The 21,308-nt window shown below is 40.7% G+C and overlaps 3 protein-coding genes across 5 annotated transcripts; 2 read left to right on the top strand and 1 right to left on the bottom strand.

Annotated features, from left to right (window-relative positions):
* Positions 1 to 1,612: 1,612 nt before the first annotated feature.
* Positions 1,613 to 5,137, top strand: LOC115012593 (bryoporin). Of its 2 annotated transcripts, none has more exons than XM_029438287.1 (4): positions 1,613 to 1,685; positions 3,026 to 3,166; positions 3,442 to 3,550; positions 4,462 to 5,137. In XM_029438287.1, exons 3-4 carry the CDS (start codon positions 3,447 to 3,449, stop codon positions 4,889 to 4,891), a joined length of 534 nt encoding a protein of 177 aa, XP_029294147.1. In that variant the 5' UTR covers positions 1,613 to 1,685; positions 3,026 to 3,166; positions 3,442 to 3,446; the 3' UTR covers positions 4,892 to 5,137. The 2 variants fall into 2 exon arrangements, with proteins under 2 accessions (XP_029294147.1, XP_029294148.1); XM_029438288.1 differs by having other exon boundaries at positions 1,622 to 1,685; positions 3,106 to 3,166.
* Positions 5,138 to 5,941: 804 nt separating this feature from the next.
* apnl (actinoporin-like protein) lies at positions 5,942 to 7,493 on the top strand. Its single transcript, XM_029438316.1, has 3 exons — positions 5,942 to 5,988; positions 6,487 to 6,609; positions 6,700 to 7,493. The coding sequence occupies exons 2-3, from the start codon at positions 6,506 to 6,508 to the stop codon at positions 7,154 to 7,156; spliced, it is 561 nt and encodes a 186-aa protein (XP_029294176.1). The 5' UTR covers positions 5,942 to 5,988; positions 6,487 to 6,505; the 3' UTR covers positions 7,157 to 7,493.
* Positions 7,494 to 14,860: 7,367 nt separating this feature from the next.
* Positions 14,861 to 20,369, bottom strand: ramp2 (receptor (G protein-coupled) activity modifying protein 2). 2 transcript variants are annotated; one of them, XM_029438720.1, is made up of 6 exons: positions 20,113 to 20,369; positions 19,494 to 19,559; positions 19,387 to 19,416; positions 17,560 to 17,592; positions 16,235 to 16,409; positions 14,861 to 16,143 (listed from the first exon to the last, which is right to left on the bottom strand). In XM_029438720.1, the coding sequence occupies exons 1-6, from the start codon at positions 20,270 to 20,272 to the stop codon at positions 15,894 to 15,896; spliced, it is 714 nt and encodes a 237-aa protein (XP_029294580.1). In that variant the 5' UTR covers positions 20,273 to 20,369; the 3' UTR covers positions 14,861 to 15,893. The 2 variants fall into 2 exon arrangements, with proteins under 2 accessions (XP_029294580.1, XP_029294581.1); XM_029438721.1 differs by having other exon boundaries at positions 19,494 to 19,556.
* Positions 20,370 to 21,308: the final 939 nt, after the last annotated feature.

Raw genomic sequence — 21,308 nt, 5'->3', positions numbered from 1 at the left:
CTAAAATCCAATATTGTCTGTGGTATGTTGACATATTTCACTTCCCTGATGGGAACGAGTGGAGGAGGCTGTGTCCTTGTTTCTGTTGAGGCTCCTTCTCACTGCTGTGCATCGGTCTCAACCTTTCCCGACAATTGCACCTGATCTGAGGACAAATATCATAAACCAGATTAGAAACCTGACAGTCTCATATTTCTACACATATTATTACACGCTATCATTTCTGTGGATTATTTGCTGATGTAGTTATGGCAACAGCTGCTCCTCTTCATCTGATTCTGAGTGAGTGATTCACTTTGCTGTTTACTAGCTGCCTGCTATTCCACACCTGCCCACCAGGTGTCCCCAGTGTGTCACCTGATGCATCACCTTCCTGCACATCTGCACACCTGTTAGGTCTTAAGGGCCGGTTAATGTCCTGTGTCTTTAACTAACCCCTGTTCCTTGACCTTACCGTGTTTTCCATCGAGGTCAAGGAACAGGGGTTAGCTTAAGACACAGGACCTACCGACGCAGCTCTGATCGAGGCTGCCACTTCAGATACTTTCTGATCATGACAGTAAGGAAGCAAAAAAAGTATTTTCGAAGGCAGCCCGTGATTTAAAACAGAGACATTTTGTGGCAATTGCAATTAATTTCAAAGGAATCATCAATAGCAAGCTGTCTTGACAGTGCTGACCTTTGAGGGGACAGAGAGGTGAGGTGTGCTGCACCATTCACTTTCATTTAACCTCCTCTGTCTGAATAAAAAGTGCTCCGCAACAGAGTTTGCAGATGAGACAGGAGTCGATGGTACTTTACAAATACGAAGTCATCGTGCTGTGAGCTAAGCTAGCGACCGTTGCTTTACTCCAGATTATATTCATTTAGTGCTGATTGCTTGTTTGCTGACATTTGTCCTCTTAACATCGTGTTGCTACCTTTAAGCTTGCATTTGACCCGAGCAACCCTTTCTACAAAGTGTGCTTATGAGTTGAAAGCGTGTCTTTGATTGTCACAAATAGTGACAATAAAGCCAACAGACACAATGTAATTCCACCAAGGTGTTAGTGTTGACGCAGTCTTGACTGTTGTGTAAATTAACGTCCATGGCTCAGCTGTTTTTAGTGCAGGAAAGCCTTCAGTGGTGACAACGTGCTGACATAACATTTCACTTTACAGTTTAATTAAGGCTGAATACTCAAAAGAGTAAACAAGCAATCTAATGGAATGAAAGAAGCAATCGAGTGTTCAGCGATATTAAATGTTGTAGTTCAGCTTTGACTCACATTTGGAGTTAATGGTAGCTGCTACAGTCTATCTGCAATAATCTACACGGCTCTTCTAGGGAGGTAAAGGTGTCCAACAGACAAAGAAGTGACTTGAGTGACATGATGTCGAGATACTGTAATTAAATATGGTTTCATCTTTGACGTACATTTATCTTTGTCACCATACCACTTTCAAAGCTTCAGAAACCTATGAATAGAGATTACTGACATTCTGTCTTTTTGTCACCTTCCTAATTGCCTCTTACCAACTGTTCTCAGAAAGTGCAGAGAAAGCTCTTCAACTCAACACACCTGCGCAATTACATAAAGAGGACATGTGAATCCATTCTGACATGAATCTGCTCGTGATGTTTGTATGTGTGTTACTGAGTATGTGATGCTGTGTTACAGGATAGAGGACGCTCACTTCTTGTGGTAAGTAGAAAGTTTTCTTTTTGCATATTTTAATCCATTTAAGTAAAGTTAAGAAATAACAAGACTTTTGGTCCTGTGGTTTTAGCAGTGAAGCTGTGAGACTCGCACATTTTTTTTTGGATGGATGAAAAATTAACACGATTTCAAATATTTCACCGCTAATGATGTAAAAAATATACATTTGAGCCTAAAACTGTGCTCTTGATTAGCCTGTCTTTATCACTTCATTATTTCCCATTAGACTTGTCGCTCTTGATATGAAGTATTTCACCTACGACTATATAAATACGGCCATGCCCTTTTCACAGGACATAACGAAGGGCATGCTGAATATGTAAGGTTTGTCAGAGATGTGCTGCCACGGTCACTGGCCAACCATCAGAAAGCAAACATTAACTGACAAAGTCTATGTAGTGCAAATGTATTTTTTTGCAAAAGTATGTTTGGTGCCATCTGGTGACTTCAAGCATTGGAGTTGAAGGATTTAAATCTAGTTCCAGGCGCCTGATGTATGATATAAAACAGCTGCCATAATTCACTTGAATTGGTTGGTGGAATAATGAATCTCGAAACACACTAAGTTTGCAAAACATACTTAATTGGGAAGACCCTCAGGCCCGACAGTCTTATGGATAAATATAACGCTGCAGTGTACCATGCTGTGTTACATAATACATTGTTTTTGTAAGTTGCTCCTACATGGAAGAAGGGAGTGTCTCCTCTTCTACTGCACACTCCAGTGGGAGCAGAGTCGGCAGTAAAAGAATTAGTGATATTGAGAGTCAGACAGTGTGTTGAAATGTGTGACTGATGCAGGGAGGTTCCCGCAGGAATCTGTCGCGAGCCCTCACCTGCAACATCAACAAGTAACCAGTTGAGCAACTCAACGGGACTGAAGGTTCATGCAATGCGAGTCAGAACATGACTTATTTTTACATGGACTGAGCTGCAAAGGGTCCCCGAGGAGCAAACAGGAGAGTTTATTGAAAAACTGTGACATTAAATTAAAATCAATTCAACTAATTGAAGAAAAAAAACAAGAGTAGATAATCTGATAAGATTTCCAAAAATGTGCTGCATTTAAATTACACTTGAAATGACTTCTAGAGCTTAATCCTTCAGCATACAGAGAGGATATTAATCCCACAGATGTCTGAGGTGACGGCAAACATGCTGACTGAGACGTTTTCTAATTAATACATGAATTATTTCCATGATTCACCTAATTATTATTATGGACGATGTTTGCTTTGTACTGTGATGGTGGGATATTATAGGGTGGCCCATGTGCCTCTTTTTTGGAGATGTAATTTTCAATAAGGGTTGGTGTTTGCTCTCAGTGGACACGCCTGTGCTTGTGTTGGAACAAGCACTGTGGAGGTGTAATCACACAAGGGAGACACTCTCCACCTCTCTGCAGGATCTGTGAAAAAGGAAACTTGACGCTGCCTCGCGCAACTCGTGTGTTAAACTCCAAAGAGGTGAATATAATTACTCCTACTTATAGCAAGATTATGATTAAGTGTGATCTATTGTCTTTCTTATCATATGCCCTCAGATAAGAACAGTTTTCATATAATAAACATTTTATATGTAGCGATAAATTGTCTTTAGGAGTTTTGTAATTGAGAGGAAGAGAACTTCTTTTGAGCCTTTATGACGTATAACACAAAACAATAGGATCCATTTCCTGCACAATACCTGCTGAATGGTGCGGATATACTGCTCTAAGCTTTCAGTCCTGTTCCTCTTGCAGCCAAGATGCCAGAAACAGCAGAAGCTGTGTCAGCCACTCTCACCACCAACAGAAACTGCACTGTAGAAATATCCAACGTCAGCGCTGGATACTGCCTCATCAACCCCAAGTAAGTCTGGAACTGTATTTACATATACAAGTGATAAAAACCTAAATTACAAAGTGAATTGGGTGAAGATTAAAAAAAAATGTTTAGTGAAAAGTCTATTAGTCACCTGCAGCGACATTGTTTTCTGCACTACTATCACGGCCTGTGACTTTACTCGGGTTTGATTGATTCCAGGGAGAAGTTTTCATTTTTAAAAGGTTTATGCTTTGAAGTGCTTTGAGATTGCGACGCGTGATTACAGTCACTATTAGTATGCAATGCTTTCGGAAATAATAATAAATAAATAGTCTTAGAAAAAGCACATATTTCCAGTTCGATGTGGTTGTACTGTACTTCGTTTGAAGAAAAGCTCAATGATTTTACAAGTGAACTGTCGACGTACCATCTGTTTAACATGAATAAATTATCACATTTGTTTGTCGCCTATCCCTCAACAATGAAATCTGTCAGTTTCTTCCACTTCTCCTAAAAAAAGGGGGAATTAATGAAACAATAAAACAAATAGAAATAGAAATGACAAGCAACTATTGGAGTTTCTGCAATACTTCTACATTTATCTAGCTGTGGCAGGACAGAGCATATCTTGGATGGGTGGTTTTCATGTGTGACATCACTTTGCTGAGAACATCCACCTATCCATCACGAGGTGACACACACCGCCTCATTGCACATCGCATGCAGGTACACTCACTGTTGCTTAGAAGTCCACAGCAGTACTTGCACAGTCACACTCCATCCATCAGCATCAGGTAGTTTTCCGGTACCCTGGAAAGCCCAACACTTGAAAAGTACACTGACGATCTCCCCAAAAAACTTCCAAAACTCTTGTTTTTCATCAACTGTCGTAAAGTGTGACACGAAAGTTATCTTGGTAGTGACGGTGAGGACTTGTCTCCTGCTCTCTTTTACAGGGTGTACATGTCAAGTGGCTTCTGTCACCACCCGCCCCAGCCTACGATCCGTACGACCATGACCGAAGTGTGCTCCTTCACCAAGGACGACAACACGGCCACGGGCGCCGTGGGCCTGCTGACCTACGACCTGTTCCATATGCAGAGCCGGGTCTGCTCTGAGCGCATGGCCATCATGTTCTCTGTGCCCTATGACCAAAACCTGTACAAGAACCGGCTGGCCGTGGGCATGGTTGAGCATTCCCATGCCTGCGACAAGCAGCTGTACAACATGCTGTATGATGGGAAAGATCTCTCTAACTTCACCCGCTCCGAGTCACACGGCTCCGGGCTGGAGTATCATGCGAAGTATGTTGAATTGAGGGCGACGATGTCTGCTATTGGCAAAGCAATTGTTAAAGTGGAGCTGTATGATAAAATGGGTCGTTAGTTTGTACTTTGTTGTCTTTTGGACCCAACAGAATAAACAAAGTTCATTTGATTTGACTTCTGCTTGGTGTTGACATCCAGAGAAACACGCGAGAGGAAGACTGATTCTGCTGTCATCTGTGTTTTGTGTCCACTGAAAGCCATCAATATCTGACTGCCAGCTCATTGATTCTCCATTAGCTTACTTCTTGGGCTTATGTATATTGTACTCTCCCCTTTTTATTTGATTATGATAATAAAACATTTCAGACCCAATGCTTGTGTTGTGTGGGATATGCTTTCATTATTACAGATGAACAGTAATCATTCTTTAATCTCCAGGCTGGATCCAATTCTAATGAGTAGCAACAGATGGAATATCTGCATCCATGTTATTTTAATCGGCTTGATAACAATATTGTTCTTCACAGGCTGTGACACTCCATCTAGCTCTAAAGTGTTGAAAACAAGATACCGGCCCGCTGCAGGGTGTCCGCTAAGAACTTAAGTCCTGACTTGAATTTTGAATTTGAAGTTGTACGTTGTTCTTTAATAGCGAATGATGTGGCTGCACTTTGCCACTGATGCTAGTCTATCTCTCCAGCGTTGATACATTGTTGCTAAAAGTAACGACTATAACACAAATCAAATATGAACAAATGGCGTCTCAAGAGAGACACAGTGGCCTTTCATTTCCCACGTGTCGGTCTCAACTTGTCCTGTAGGAGACAATGAGCGCCCTGAGGGAATGATGTCACCCGACAGGTCGATAGGAATAGGAAACTTCTGGAAACTTTTCCACTGGTTCGGGTGTGGCAGTTTGTTCCACAGGGAAAACACGATAATGTTTGTTCTCAGACTTTCTTTGTGTGTGTGTGTGTGTGTGTGTGTGTGTGTGTGTGTGTGTGTATGTGTGTGTGTGTGTGTGTGTGTGAGAAATGTGTGTTGAAAGAGGGCGTGTGCTGTCGAACTGGGATTGTGTTACAAGTGGGAGGGGTTTTTTGCGGGGGGGATGGCATACATCCTTGTTTAAAAAAAATAAATAAACTACCGGCAACTCCCTTACAGGTAACTTTTTCCATTTTGACAGTTGGGAGCATCAACAGAAGTTCTCAGCAGGTAAGTCACAGAAAATACTTTCAGAAAATAACTTGATCAGAAAATGGCTGAAGAAAAAAAGCTATCTGTAGAGGACGACCAAAGATGGAGCGTTTGTTTGAACTGTATCTTATATCTGTTGATAAAAGGGATGATCATTTTCACTCTAACATCATTATTGCGTGCTACTTAGTGCCGTTAGTGAAGAGGTGCAGTCCCCAGTGAGACAAAACGAGTCTGCAGCTATGTTCTGATAGTTCACCGCTGTTTCTGAAATCTCATTAACCTCTGAAAGGCATCATTCACACCCCATACCAGCTCATGTGCACGTTTAAAGGTTAATATGATGCCAATGCAGCAGGTGAGCAAAGCAGAGGTCAGGGACATGTTTGACATTGCAGTAAGTGTGGTGCTCGTGATTGGCGGTGTGTTTAGGGGTGCAGGGAAGTGCACAGTCACAGCTGCGATGTTGTTCAGCTCAGATGGCTAACACATCAATTACCTTTGTTTTACAAGCAGATCTCAAACACATTCCAACATGACGGAGACCGCTGAAGCTGTAGCTGCTGATGTAAAGAGCAGGAGAAGTGTCACCATTGAAATCTTAAACAACACTAACAACTACTGCCTCCTCAAACCCAGGTAAGCCCCGAGTGTTTAGTCTTTTGTTCATAACGTATTATATAGATCCAAAATAATGTGTGTGATATATGTATCTGATTGTGTACCTAGGGTGTACCTTGAGAATGGGGAGACATACAACCCACCTCAACCCACAGTGCGCCCTCTGAAGTCAGAGGTCTGCACTTTTGCCAAGTCCGGCGGCAAAGCAACCGGCAGCATCGGCGTGATGACCTACGACCTCTTCGAGAGGTCACGGAGCGACTACATCGAGACTCTGGCTATCATGTTCTCAGTTCCATGGGACTACAACCTGTACAAGAACTGGTTTGCTGTAGGCATCTATAAAAAGGGCCGTGACTGTGATAAGGAATTGTACAAAGAAATGTACTACGAGAAAAAACAGCACGAGCATGGGTTTGTCAGGGAGGAAGCCACTGGATCAGCTATCAATTATGTGGGCAACTACCTAGATATCAAGGCCACGATGAGCCCCCTGGGCAATGCCGTCATGAAGGTGGAGGTGTGGGATAAGCTCTTCACAGACAGGGGGCAGCAGCCAATGTAGAGAACCCTCCTAACCAGTATTTCTGTTACAAGTCCCAACAGCAGAATGCATCCCTCCACCTCGAACGTTTACCTGCATTTGAAATACAGTCAACACGCATGATTTAACAGGTGTATTGTTGCTGACATGTGTCTGTATGCCTGGGTATTACGTCTCAGTAAAACTGCTTCAGATCAGAGTTTAGTTTGTTTATAAATGCAGATAAATTATCCTCCCCTTTATAGCCGAAGCCTCAGTCTGTTTCTATAGCATCCAGTTCTAAAATGGCATCTTTAGAAATGAAAATCAAAAGGATGACTCACTGGAGGACGAGGGCACACGGCTTAATGAAAACGAGAGCTTGTCTGTATTTACCTTGACACAGTAGTCGGGGGAATAAAATAAACCTTTTTTTGCTCAAGCTATTTGTGTGTGTGTGTGTGTGTGTGTGTGTTGATTGAGTTAGAAAAAAAAAGAAATAAGAAGTTTTTTGAAAAGAATAATATGTTTTCTGTGCACGTGTACGATCCAAAGCATGCAGGAGGATGATTCTGAAGGGACATTTAGATAAAGGTGCATGAGAGCAGCACAGGGACACGCCCTGACTCATGTCGCCCAACATGAAATGTTAAATGTAGCTCTACCCTCATTTTATGGAGTTTGGTTTAACTTCATATTTAAATTGTTTTTGCAATACAAAAAGTTAATTACATTTTTGGCATTTTGTTCAAAATGACCACATTCTTTGGGATTTGTCAGAGCGTATGATTATGAAATATCTTTGCACCTGTTCTTTTGTGGATTTCAATTAAGATGTTCCTTTTTCTCAAAGTAACCTGAATCTAAATTATACAATTTTGTGAAAACAGAGCAGCTTGTTACAAAACATAGAAGAAACGGAACACACTGATCTCGACAAACTAGTTTTTATTTTATCTCCTTCTTCTTTTTCTTCTTCCTCTTATTATTACTTAAATTAAATAATAATAATAATAATAATAAGTTATTATATATATTTTTATATTGGCTATTGATAGTATTATTATTAGTATTATTAATAATAAGTTATTATATATATTGTTATAGTGGCTATGGTTATTATCATTATTAATAATAATAATAATAATAATAATAATAAGTTATTATATATATTTTTATATTGGCTATAGTTAGTATTATTATTATTATTATTATTATTAATAATAATAATAATAATAATAATAATAATAATAATAATAAGTTATTATATATATTGTTATAGTGGCTATGGTTATTATCATTATTAATAATAATAATAATAATAATAATAATAATAATAATAATAATAATAATAAGTTATTATATATATTTTTATATTGGCTATAGTTAGTATTATTATCATTATTATTATTATTATTATTATTAATAATAATAAGTTATTATATATATTTTTATATTGGCTATAGTTAGTATTATTATTATTACTATTAATAATAATAATAATAATAATAATAATAATAAGTTATTATATTTTTATATTGGCTATGGTTAGTATTATTAGTATTATTAATAATAATAATAATAATAATAATAATAATAATAATAAATTATTATATTGTTGTAGTTCCTATGGTTATTATTAACAATAATAATATATGATATGTAATGATAAGAAATATATCCTAAATAATGTCTCAATAAACACTAACATCAAAAAACAAATAGTAAAATCTTAGAACAGTTTCCACCCAGATGTTTTACACAAAGATCCTGTCAGAGCCAGAACACTAAAACATATTCAGTTATGTGGTTATTGTTCTTTTTTATGAACCAGTAAACTCAAGGAGAAAATTAATAGATACATTATGGTCCTGGCAGGAAGCAGTGGTAGTCAATGAGACAGAGATGGATTTAGGTGAAGCCCCCACTATTATGACTGCACAGCGACTCATTACATTTACAAAAAGCTTTATAATTCTTCAATTGGGGGAGAAATGACAATCTTGATGTGTTATCTCCTCATCTAACAACTTGTTTTGCAGCCAATTTTGTGAAGATACAATCATTAACCTCAGGAAAATATGGCGTTCTAAGGCAGGAGGCGGTATCAGCTCTTAATATACATCACAGGAGAAGTTATCAGGTTTCCCCCGATCCTATTTATAATTTCAACAACGCATTCCTGATTCTGTTTCCCCCGTTAGATTCACGATGCTTTTGCTGCATTAGCTGCTGGAGCCACAAAGAAGCCCAGATCAAAGGTTTTTGCTCACTGTCACCGTTGCATTTGCATAAAAGCCATACATAATATAGAGGCATAAACTACGCCTGTTAGGCTCAATCCCTGAAGCATTGTTGAGTAGTGTATGGAAAAATAACACCAATTCTCTATAAACAGATGAGGGACACCAAGCAGAAACATTTGTTTATCACAGCTTCGAAATGGGGATAGGCTCACACACAATCCTTTCATATCTTTCCTTTCAATGTCTCCTCTATGTTTACTATACCTGCACATAAGTCTTCTTTCATGTTGTGTATTATAGTGTTGACTGTGTGTGTTTGTGCCTGCGTTTGTATGTACAGTAAATGTGTTTGCATGCGTTTGTGTGATGAGCATCTCTGAGTGCAACGATGGATATTTCATATCAAATGCATTCGTTTGTGCTTTATGTCATTTGTATTTAGTAAGTCTGGAAAAATATCTTTCAACAACAGGGATTAGACTTCTTAAAGAGGAAATGTGTTTCCCTGTGCAGATAAACTTAAGGAGCTCAGCATTTGTGGATTGAAACTGATGCTATTTGCCACTAAACAGGAGTGAATCTAGCTGGTTGTCATAGTAAAGTCCTTCCAGGTATTAAGGGGAAGGGGAAGTGAATGAATGCAGGTGCACCATCGAGGGTGTGAAGGTATGTTGATTCAAAAATCAGCTGATCACACAAAAACAACAGTAAGGCTCCAGCTGAAGGCACTGCAAGAGGATAAGCAGAGGTGAGGTGCTTTTACCATCGCAAAGAAACTCTTACAGCCTCTTTGAATCGTACAGTATTAACACACTGTTGAACTGATACTGAAAAGGCGGAAGAGGGAAGTAAGCACAGCAGCATGCGTGTCCTCTCTCTTTGTACTTCTCTGTTTACTTCCCCTCATCATCGTTCTCATCCCAACCTGTTATGAAGACCGTACAGCGGCTGTGTCTCTTCAGAGCATGAAAAAAAAAGTACATGAATATGGGCCGATCAAGTGGATGAGCCCAATCATAATTGCATTAAAGATTCAGCTTCAAAGTTTTGTTTGATTTCCAGTCGTTCTATTTGCTTTGAAACTAAGCCTGCAGTGTGAGAACTGTATTGTATATTGACTCAAACAGGGAGTGTCCAAACAGAAGCAGAACTTCATCGGATTTCAATGACCTTAGGTGTGGGTGTGAACTGAAGCCCTTTGAACAGCCTGAGGATACAACCAGCAACATATTACATATTCCTCTGACATCAAAGTGAATAGAAGAATACTTTAAAAGCTGCTGATTTTGAGTGTTCAACTACTAAATATGCTCTCAAAGACTGCCATCTAGAGGCCAACTCTGGTATTAAATGTACTCTCAGATTACACCAGTCAAATATAATAAACTATAATGTCCCTCACACTATCCAGTGACAACTGAAATGTATCCACTGTTGTCCATCAGTGTCTATTTGGTACACAAATGGTTAACAGATCTTAAAATATTCGACTTTATTCTCATAATATTACTTTTTTCTAAATATAGTTAACATAGGTATGTGGGCTATGAGCAGAAATCTTGCTGTGTCCGGGGGTTTATACATTTATTTTAATTAATGAATGTGTCATTAAGGCGAACAGGTGCCACATGCACATTTAAAGAGGTTACCCCCCCCCCCCCCCTGACAAAAGACAAACAAGAGGAGGGAGGAGTGGATCCTGCCTGCGTGTGTGTTGACTCAGCAGGGATAACATTTAATGAGAAATGTTTATTTACAGGAGAAATCATATTCAAATGCACAACTGAATGCTTTAGAGCCTTACTGCATAAATGATCTTTTTATATTTTGAATTGTCACCTGGCGCCTGAATGCACAAAATATTTCCCCCATTGTCCTCCACAAGGTTGAAACAACAGCTACGCCCTTCATCTAATGTAATTCAGAGTGTTCAATCAGCAGCAAAGTTGTCTTTACCTCTTTGTTATTATCAGACAGTAGTTTATTAATGTGGCTCGTCCTCGTCTCCTACGGGCTCCAAACGTGTCTTGACATCCAGCAGGGCCTGCCACTTAAATAGTTCACTCGTCTGCCCTGATGTGTGTCAGACTGGCAACAAGCGCCTGCAGCGTCATCAGAGCTCAATTACAGGCCTCCATGTCAGTCACCAGCAGTCTACAAGGGTAAAACAATAAAGTCCCACATTTCTAAGATAAGCTGGAGTTGCATTGTTCTGCATGTTTGTTTTGTTTTCTTCATATTTCGCAGACTGTTCATAGTTTCTCTGGACGAGATGTGAGGGTCTAAATGTCATGTTGTTCCTGTTCATGTTAGTTTGTTATTTGGAACGCCTCATCGTGCAGATGTGTATCATTAACAATACAGATCACCTGAGGGAGGGTGTTCTCTACAGTACATTATTACAAGAAAGTGAGCCGCCATGATCTTAATCTTAATGCCTCTAAGGCTGGAAAGTTGGTGAGTTGGTAAAAGAAATATTGTTTTAAAATGTCAGTTTGTAACGTAACATTTGTCCTGACCCGAATTGTTATCATACTGTGAGACTCTTTGACCAGGGCGCACACAGTATGTTAAGTATGTTAAGAAAATCACTAAAATCCTGCTGTGTGCTTATTGCCCGTTAACAAACTGTATAGTTAAGCACTAGCTGATGAATAAAGTGAAGCGTTTAGCAGCAAAATAGTCAGACATCTCCCTAAAGAGGAAGTGGAGACAAAAAGCAGAGCTAAAAGAGAGTGAATATTGGATTTACATTCACCAGGTGGCCAGAAACAAAACTCCAACTGAATGCTAATGTTGGTCCGTATGTGCAGGATGCGTCAGAGGGAACTCTTTGCATATCAACTGTCAACAGAGTTGTGCTCACATCTCTTTCCCGCTGCCCCCAAGTGGAGACAAAAGTAGTAATTGAAGATGGAAATGATCCAGGAGTGCATGCATCGTTTCTGATTTGACTAAATCCCTCTGGTTGTTTCTCAGGTAGATCTTCCTTCAAGTTGTCCAGCAGCTGCAGCTCCAGGATCTTCATCAGACCAATGATGTTGCCCTTCACCGTTGCAGGCCCTGCTCCTTTTCCGTCGTCGTAGAAGGACTGAAGAGTATTTCTCCCTCTCGTCACTCAGAGTTTCAGCTGGCATGGGAACACGGTTGTTCACGCTCTGTATTTCTTTTAGTTTATTCTGACTGATCGAGCAACATTTTTCTTGACAAACCTACTTGAATGTAGAGTCATCTGCTGCCAGCTTGGTGTCATCCAGCTGCAGGGTCAGCTCTGACACAGCAGTGCCAGCTGCCTGGATCTCACACAACAAAGTAATTACTCATGTCATGCGGAATAACTCGCATCGATGGGTGCAATCTTTTCATTTTCATCAAGTGTGGCAAATCTCCAGTCTACAAATGCTGAAAATAAACTAGTCAGTGAGATAAACATATAACACAAACAGATTTATAATGAATGCACACGTCTATAAATCCAATGAGATATCAATAACTCCAGGAAGCTGAGGTTGAGCAGCTGTCACTGATGCTGCTGAATGCTCCTTTATATGAAGCAGTGAAGCTGACACTGTCAGCCACCTCTGTACCCAACCACACTACTGAGTCTGCCAAAGGAACCAGCAGTTGAGGTACAGATGCCATTTCCCGCTGTCCTTCCAACCACTCTGCCAGATTTCACGGACATAACAGACATCGGCTCCCACTGTGAGAAGACCCAGAGGCTCTGACTGAGGCTCCAGAGCCAAAACCTGCAACTGGAGACACAGCTGCTACTCTTGGGTGTGATCACTGAGAGAGCACGGTCTCTGGTGTATATATATCTATGTATTCGCGGGTGTGCCGTATATATTTTCTCATATGTTCTGTTCTATTGGTAGTTTAAATCAAATTCTTTTATTTTAGTCATCTTCATTATATCATCTGGCTATGGTAATTAGCTTATATTAAAGGTTATTGTGTAAGATTAGAGGCATAAATAACATATAGTGTTCATAACTATGTTTGTATTAGTGTATGATCACCTGAAACTAAGAATTGTTGTTGAGCCCTTCATGTCTACATCATGTTGCACCTCCATGTTTCTACAGTAATATATATATAATATAATATATTAGTATTCAGTTGGTCGCAGTCTGCAACCTCATCGCTAGATGCCAAATAATCCTACACACTACAAATATGTTTTACCAAACAGTAACTCATATTTAAGATAGTGTCAATTCATGTGGTGTCAGTACTAACTTACTATTGTCAGATTTTACATAATGAAATATATCTGGAGGATTGCTGATGTGCTCCCTGGTCCATTTCAGCAAGCAATTCCAACCCCACAGCATCAAGTCACCCCACTTCAGTGTCAGCGCAGATCATTGAAACTGAGGCCCGTGGGATTGTGTCAAGATCAGCAGATTATTATACGTTATATAATTTTGCTGTGGCATAGCTGAAGGACTGTGGAATAACCTATTGGCCTCATGTACTCCCTTGAAGGATAACTAGCGAAAGCATACTTCACAGTACTGTTGCAAAGAAATGCACATTTCTACATAAGCAACCAATTTCGTTATGTAAGCTTTTACAGTAACTAACATTGTTTTTACAATTCTTAAAACTCCAGAACTTGCTGAGAATTATCACGTTTAAAATGTTTCTTCAGAATCAAAGTACTCCAGTGATAGGTGTCTGTACACCCATGGGTGCATTGCAAAAAGGAACTGCTAAAAGCTAAACTTTTAACCTCTTAACATCAGAGATGACAGTCATGTTGGTAAGTGCAAATGTATAAAGACTTGCAAAGCAGTCAGTGTATCACAAACAAACACTAGAGGGCAGGCTTTCCTGCTGAACACAAACTCATGTACTGTGAATTGATCGTGGGTATTTGACTTTTGCATTGATCACACAGACATAATGTTGTTTCCACGATGGCGTATTGCATAGTGGCATCAGAATTCCTTCTGGCTTGCTGTAACAATAAGGAGTAACGCAGAATTGGATGAGATCAGAAGGCGAGTGGGAACGAGGACGACCCGACAGCTAGAGAGGAAGAAGGTCACCAAACACACGTTCCCACCCAGCCCTGTCAGACACACACACACACACACACACACACACACACACACACACACACACACACACGTACACGCTGACACAGGCCCACCCTGCATTGTTGCCAGATGAGGGTGTGATACGACTGCTGTCACGGCTTCCTTCACTACATCAGAACTTGCACAGCAACTGCACCCCAATATACTTCTCACCGATGATACAGTGAAACTGCCCGAAGCACAAAGCTGTGCCATCTGCACCGCACTCAAGGGGAAGGGGTGTTTAATCAAATACTGACAAAGGTAAATGGGTGCGTTTGCCAGAATGATGTGTTAATGATGTTAGTGTGTCCTAGTGAAGACAGTCTGCTTCTTTCATGTTATGATTGGCTAATGAAGAAACCAGTTTTGATAGTTTTCATGCATCTCGATCAGTAAAAACAAGCAACGGCCAAAATCAAACTGTAGATTTAATTGTATAAAATATAAAAAAGCATATCAAAATACATACAGTAAATTGTGTGAGAGCAGTCAGAATGTGTTCTCTCCGATAGTACAGTAAGTCCACTACGTCCTTACAACGGTACACAGTATATAAATACAAAGCCTTTATCGTCATTCAAGACTGAACAACACATAAATCTTTTATCTTCGTGTCGTTGCTCAGTGTTTATCGTTATTCTGCGCAGACAGTTGTCCGTCTGTCTGTCTGTCATTCTTTGTGTCTGACCTGGACGGAGATGTCAGGTAAACTTCAATCAGCTCCTCATGTGAGTATGAGGATTGTCATTGTTTGGACAGGGGAAAGTGCTGAAGAGTTTCTTAGTCTTCAAAAATAGACAATACCAGGAAAGAAATCTCCTTTTCTGGGAGTTGCCACTCATTGTGTCCCATCTGTAACCTTTGACCTCACACCTTGTATACGCTATGACTCACATAACCAGATCCATGCATCCTACTATACTCATGTTCCTGTCCTTTCTTTAAAACATATACATGACTCTTTTTCAAGACTCGAGTTCAGGAGTTCAGTAATACAAATTACCTTGTCTTTTATCAACACAGCTGCTGTCCAACATAATGAGGAGAGTCAATACAAATACATTTTTGACTACACGTTTGCAAGCTCTGGAGCTTTTGTCATAATAACCCTGAATACTGCGTTCTCCAGTAAAATAGATAAATGTTCAGATCTTGAGTGGGTGGTTGAAAACAAAACTTGTGTCACAGTACGGTACAGAATGTTTTATAACATAGATTTGATCACAGCGTGTCTCTTTCAGCATGGGGGAGGTTGTTATTGAACACAATCAGTGTCATCTTCTCGGTTTCCTCTGTGGCTGATATCTCAAAATTCCTCTGAATTTTGAAGCGCAGAAAAATTCAGTCCTCTGCAAGGTCACTGGTGAGATGTAAACAACAAGCTTGTAGTCCTCAGGTTAGGAGAGGTGGGAGAGTGTAGGTCAAAAACAACAGTCAGGATTTTTAGGAGCTGCCATCCCCATTCTTGGACTTGAGCACCACTAGACTAACCATGACAGGGATCAGGCAGATGGGAGTTATCACCAGGGCAAAGACAATGACTGGTGCTGGATCACTTAGCTCCTCTGAGGGACAATCTTCGAAGAACGAGGAGTGAATGTCCACAAAGATCTGTTCCACCAGTGGGTTTGGCCATGGGATCACTAGACAGTCAGATATCTCCTCGGTGCAGAGGCTTAGGTTACTGTACAGACTGCAGTGTGGAGACAGAGAAGAGGATTCAGACATCAGCAAATATTTAACAGTATTTCTAATGTTAAAAAATAATTACACACATTACTTACCCGCTCACATTGCCCCAAGTGCACCAGTCAGTGCTGTTCAGTTTTGCCATTGCCTCATCAAAAGCGGGAAGACAGAAAAACTGAAGCAGCTCGGAAAGGCACTCCATTGTTGGTCCATGATAATAGTGATGACAGTGGCCGCAATACAACCTACAATTGTGAGTAGGCCCACAAGCTGCAAGAGTTTAAAAAAAGGGAGAGAGAGAGAGAGAGAGAGAGAGAGAGAGAGAGAGAGAGAGAGAGAGAGAGAGATCTATGGCGGAGAGAGAGAGAGAGGGCGAGAGAGAGAGAGAGGGAGATGAGATAAGAAGTTGATAGAGGGAGAGATGAGAGAGAGAGATGCAAAGATAGAGTCAAGACAGCTGAGATTCAATCTCTCTCCTAGAGAGAGACCTCGCGACGCTGATAGTTCTTCTGCTTCGACTATTCCTCATAGAGCTCTCGGCTCTCTCCCCCCTCCTCGACGCAGCTCTCTCGATCCGCTCTCTCTCGACAGACCTAGATAGAGAAGAGAGACCGAGACATACGAGAGAGACAGAGACAGATAGACAGAGAGAGAGAGAGAGACAGAAGACGAGAGAGAGAGAGAGAGCGAGCCGAGACAGAGAAGAGACAGAGAGAGAAGAGAGACAGGACGAGACAGAGAGAGAGAGAGAGAGACCAGAGAATCGAGATAGAGAGGGAGAGGAGATAGAGAAGAGAGAGAGAGAGAGACAGAGAGAGAGAGAGCCAGGACAGCGTGACAGAGAGACGAGCGACAGACAGAGAGACAGAGACAGAGACGAGAAAGAGAGAGAGCGAGCGAGAGAAGAGAGAGAGAGAGAGAGAGAGAGAGAGAGAGAGAGAGAATAGAGAGAGAAGAGAGGAGGAAGACAGAGCGCGAGAGAGAGAGAAGGGACAGAGAGAGAGAGAGAGAGGAGAGAGAGAGAGAGAGGGGGGAGAGAGAGAGAGAGAGAGAGAGACAGAGAGAAGAGATGACAGAGACGAGAGAGAGAGACAGAGAGACAGAGATAGAGAGAGATAAGAGAGAGAGAGAGAGAGAGAGAATATAGAGAGCAGAGAGATAGAAGCAGAACACAGAGAGAGAGAAGAGAGAGAGAGAGGAGAGAGAGAGAGAGAGAGAGAGAGAGGAGAGAGAAGAGAGAGAGACAGAGCAGAGAGCGACAGATGAGAGAGAGAGAGAGAGAGAGAGAGAGAGAGAGAGAGAGCATATTAGAAAATGAGAATAAGGTTTACAGAACTTTACAGAAGATCTCCATGAGAGTCTTTGTTCAGAGAATGATACAGGATGTTTATGCATTCGGTTATAAAGTTTTGTCACTTACCAAATGACAATGTAGATGTTCCATGAGTGGCATCTAAAACAAAGAAAAATAAGATTTTTAGTTTTAAAAGCTTTACATGTAACTATTGGCAGTTCACATACAACCGTCTTTAAATCTGCCGTGTAATACATTCATCAAACACATACACATATATACATCCTAGCAAATGTCAATGCAAAGAGTATTAATGTGTGTTGCAGCTCAGGAGTTCCTTTACATGACTGTTACTGTAGAACGAGACCACACACTCACCGCAGAGAAAGGAGAGGAATACCCCAATGAAACCAAGTGCTCCCTTCATGTCAGACAAAAGTTAATAAAGGTGCGTTTCCCCCAACCGGTGACCATGTATAATAAACCTAAAAGACTGTGTACAGCGAGGCATAACAGGAAACCCGACAGGATGGAAGAGACGCAGTGTAACTTTCGGTTACCAGATGTCCAAACAGTGTTACCCGCGGTTACCAGATGTTCTCCGAAGATCTGTCTGACGGCCCTGCGCCTCGGCAGGAGCTCTTCCCCTCTCCAACGCACGTTTCTTTAGGATTTTCTTCCTTTTTTAAAGGGGTGGAGGCAACAGAGATTGTCCTCTCCATTCTCCCAAATAAAAGGGAGCACACCCAAGCAGGGCTGGACTCACATCTGAAAACCCTTTACTGTTTAACTCTTGTTCTGCTTTTTAGTCTCAGTTTCTCACAGTCGAAGGCCTGGCCAGCTCACAGCATGTGATTTATTTGCCTTTTGGGCTGCCTCTGCCAAATAGGAAACATAAGTAAACATTTAGGGCTTAGTGTTTTGGAGTATATGAAATCATGACCCTGCAGGGTGTGCTGAGCAGACAGCCATGATTTCATATTTAGGTTAATTTGACCCAACCTGCAAGAAGTTATTCGTCTGAGCTGACTGTTTAAAAGGCAAACTAACTTATATTTCCTCCACGAGTGTGGGAAACTTTAGTTTCTTTATGTCAGGAGAAGCTCAAGTGTGTGCTACATCCGTAAGGTAGTTTCTCACTGACACCGATCGCCACTTTAAAGAGCTGTGTGAGCGAGGGGGGGTTTCATTGATTGAATGGAAAAATGGAATGTATGGTTTATGTTTTCTCACGGCCAACTTGTTCATTTATGTCACTTAATCCACATGTTGGGCCTCTCACAACATCTGTTTGCCGAGCAGCATTTTGATTTAGTAATGACATCAGGAAATGTGTCTTTTCAGCAGAGGAGGAGCTCAGAGTTGGGGGGGGGGGGAGTTGGCAGAGAGAGGAGGGGGGACAGTCGGGGGAAATAAAAAAAAAAGGAAGGCACAGGAGGAGGAACAGTGAAAGCAGCTCCAAAGTTCCAGTTGTTTCACAACCCCGGAGTTCATGCGTTGATCACAGACATTGCATGGGGTGAATGACGAACAGATTCAGGAAGTCGAGTCAGGTGGGGTCTGTTCATAATGAGGTTTAAGTTAACCTTCGACCCCAAACCACTGTGGGCCTCGTGTCTACCGCTGCTGACCCTCACTGGTGGAGACCTCCCCACGAGTTTGTCTTGGATTCTCATGGTAGTACACACGAGGAGATCTTGGCAGAAAGCAGGATCTCTGTGCTCTGCCTTCTGTGTTTGTCAGTGTCAGGCCAAGCATGAGTTTAAAGAACTGATCCAAAACAATCCCCCAGTGGACACACATATATAATCACTGTAACGCTAAATTAAAGTCAATTGGATTCATGTATTTCTTTTTAAGTAAGGTTAAATCAAAACCTGAACATTGTCAGATGTATTTTGTTGGGGAGACACACGCATGTAGTTTAAAGTCTGTAATAAAGTAGAAACTTACTGGCAACCGTCATATCTGTTGAGTGATATCCTGTAGAGAAAGGAAGTCATGTTAGTTCAAGTGTTTGTAGTCATGTATGATGTTTATTTTCTTTAAAGTGCACATACCTATTGTTGTGGCAGGTTGCGCCGCTAACTTTTCATCAACCAGACAAACAACTGATGTGCATCCTGCTGGAACAGAAATACAATACTGAATATTGAAGAGAGAAAAAAGATGTAACGTAATTATTGAAGTGAATAAAGATGGATACTCTTGTGTAAACAGATGTCAGCAGCAGAGTAGGTAAAGGAAATAACAAGGGGTAAACTGTAGGAAGTGAACAGGTCAAGGCATCCTCCCATTGTCGACCACTCTTTTGAGGAAATCTTAAAACATTCAACTCGAGGACATTACAACACGTTCCCCTCCAACGAGAATACAATATCTCATTTAATAGATAGTAGCAGATAATAACGACAGCCTTAATAATGATCTGGTGGTAATGTTCTCAACAGCTACAGTAACACAAGATTCTTTAAACACAAATGTGTTTTGTCAAAATCACTTTATGACCCTTAAACCAAAATGTAAAAACTCAATCATGAGACTCACTAAGCTTCTTTCTAAAAGCCACTCAATCACTGCAAGCCCCTAAGCATTCCTCTTGAGAGGTGAGAGAGAGGGCAAGGAAAGAAGTTTTTATCATAAGTGTGAAGAAATGGACAGTATAAATCCTCTACTTACCCCAGATGAGAAGAGTCACAAAACAGCCAGAGAACATAAGTGAGAAACTAGTGGCTGTCATTTTGCCTGACAATGCTCTGTCCGTCTTCCCTGGTGGGTAGGGATTACATATCTCAACCTTTCTGCAGGAAGGCTCTATAAAACAACAGGAAGCCCTCATTTCCTAGGATGGGCGGATTCACATAATGGGACAGAGAGCCTCTGATAAGGTTCGAACTGCTGAGATCCACTGGTGCACCACCATCACTCTCTCCCTCCTTTATCTGCTGCTTTCTCTCATCCCACCCTCTGTTTCCAAAGAGAGATGTTGGGTAGAGTCCCACCCTCTTCCTCTCTCTCTCCCTCTCTCTCTCTCCCTCTAGCTTTTGATAAATACTTTTATCCACACAGCCAATATTAAGATGGTAATAATGAGTTCACACACCGAGTCCACTAATAGCAGGTTGGACTAAAAGGATTCATTTGAATATTTGTGTTTTGCATGTTTTGCTTGAAGTGTAACTTGTAACTTTCATTGTATTACAGGAGCCATGAAGCATAAGAGAGATGCATTTGTTTTTAGTACAGTTGTAACAGATAACTCCCGTTCGAAGGATTTTAATGTTGAGTAACATTTCGAGCATAAATACAGAGAGTCGCCATCTTAAATACCCATAATGCATATTCATAATTATGGTAAACAAAGGAAAAGTAGCCTAAATAAACAAAACATGTACCCCCATAGGTAAGTACTCCACAAAGGCCTCTGACTAAATAGCCATAACTGTATATGTACAAGCAGACTAACATTCCTCCAAACTGTTGTGAGAAAATACATTTAGCATTTACACAAATCTATAAATCTAGTCTATATTCAACAGGTACATGAAAACATATGTATATATATTTAACTAGCAGTTAATGAAAGTACAAATAATATTTAAAAGAGTACTCAATCTAAATGAATGCATAAGAACCAGATACCGTCTCGTTAATTCCATGCATTTTTCTTAAAAACCTGGCACCTCCATTACCCACAATGCAACTCGACCGCAGACTTCTTGTGGTTGGAGATTTGGGTGTGTTACAGTATGCTAGTAACGTCTAACGTCGCCTCAAGAAGAGACGATGTGCAAGATTTTTAAACCTGCAGCCTCAACAATGGCCGACTCAAGTGACATCACTTGAGGCAACCTATCAGATGTAGTGCAAGTCCA

The sequence above is a fragment of the Cottoperca gobio genome, chromosome 8 (assembly GCF_900634415.1).
Source record: "Cottoperca gobio chromosome 8, fCotGob3.1, whole genome shotgun sequence".
Classification (NCBI taxonomy): domain Eukaryota; kingdom Metazoa; phylum Chordata; class Actinopteri; order Perciformes; family Bovichtidae; genus Cottoperca; species Cottoperca gobio.
This window is presented reverse-complemented; position numbering and strand designations above follow the sequence as displayed.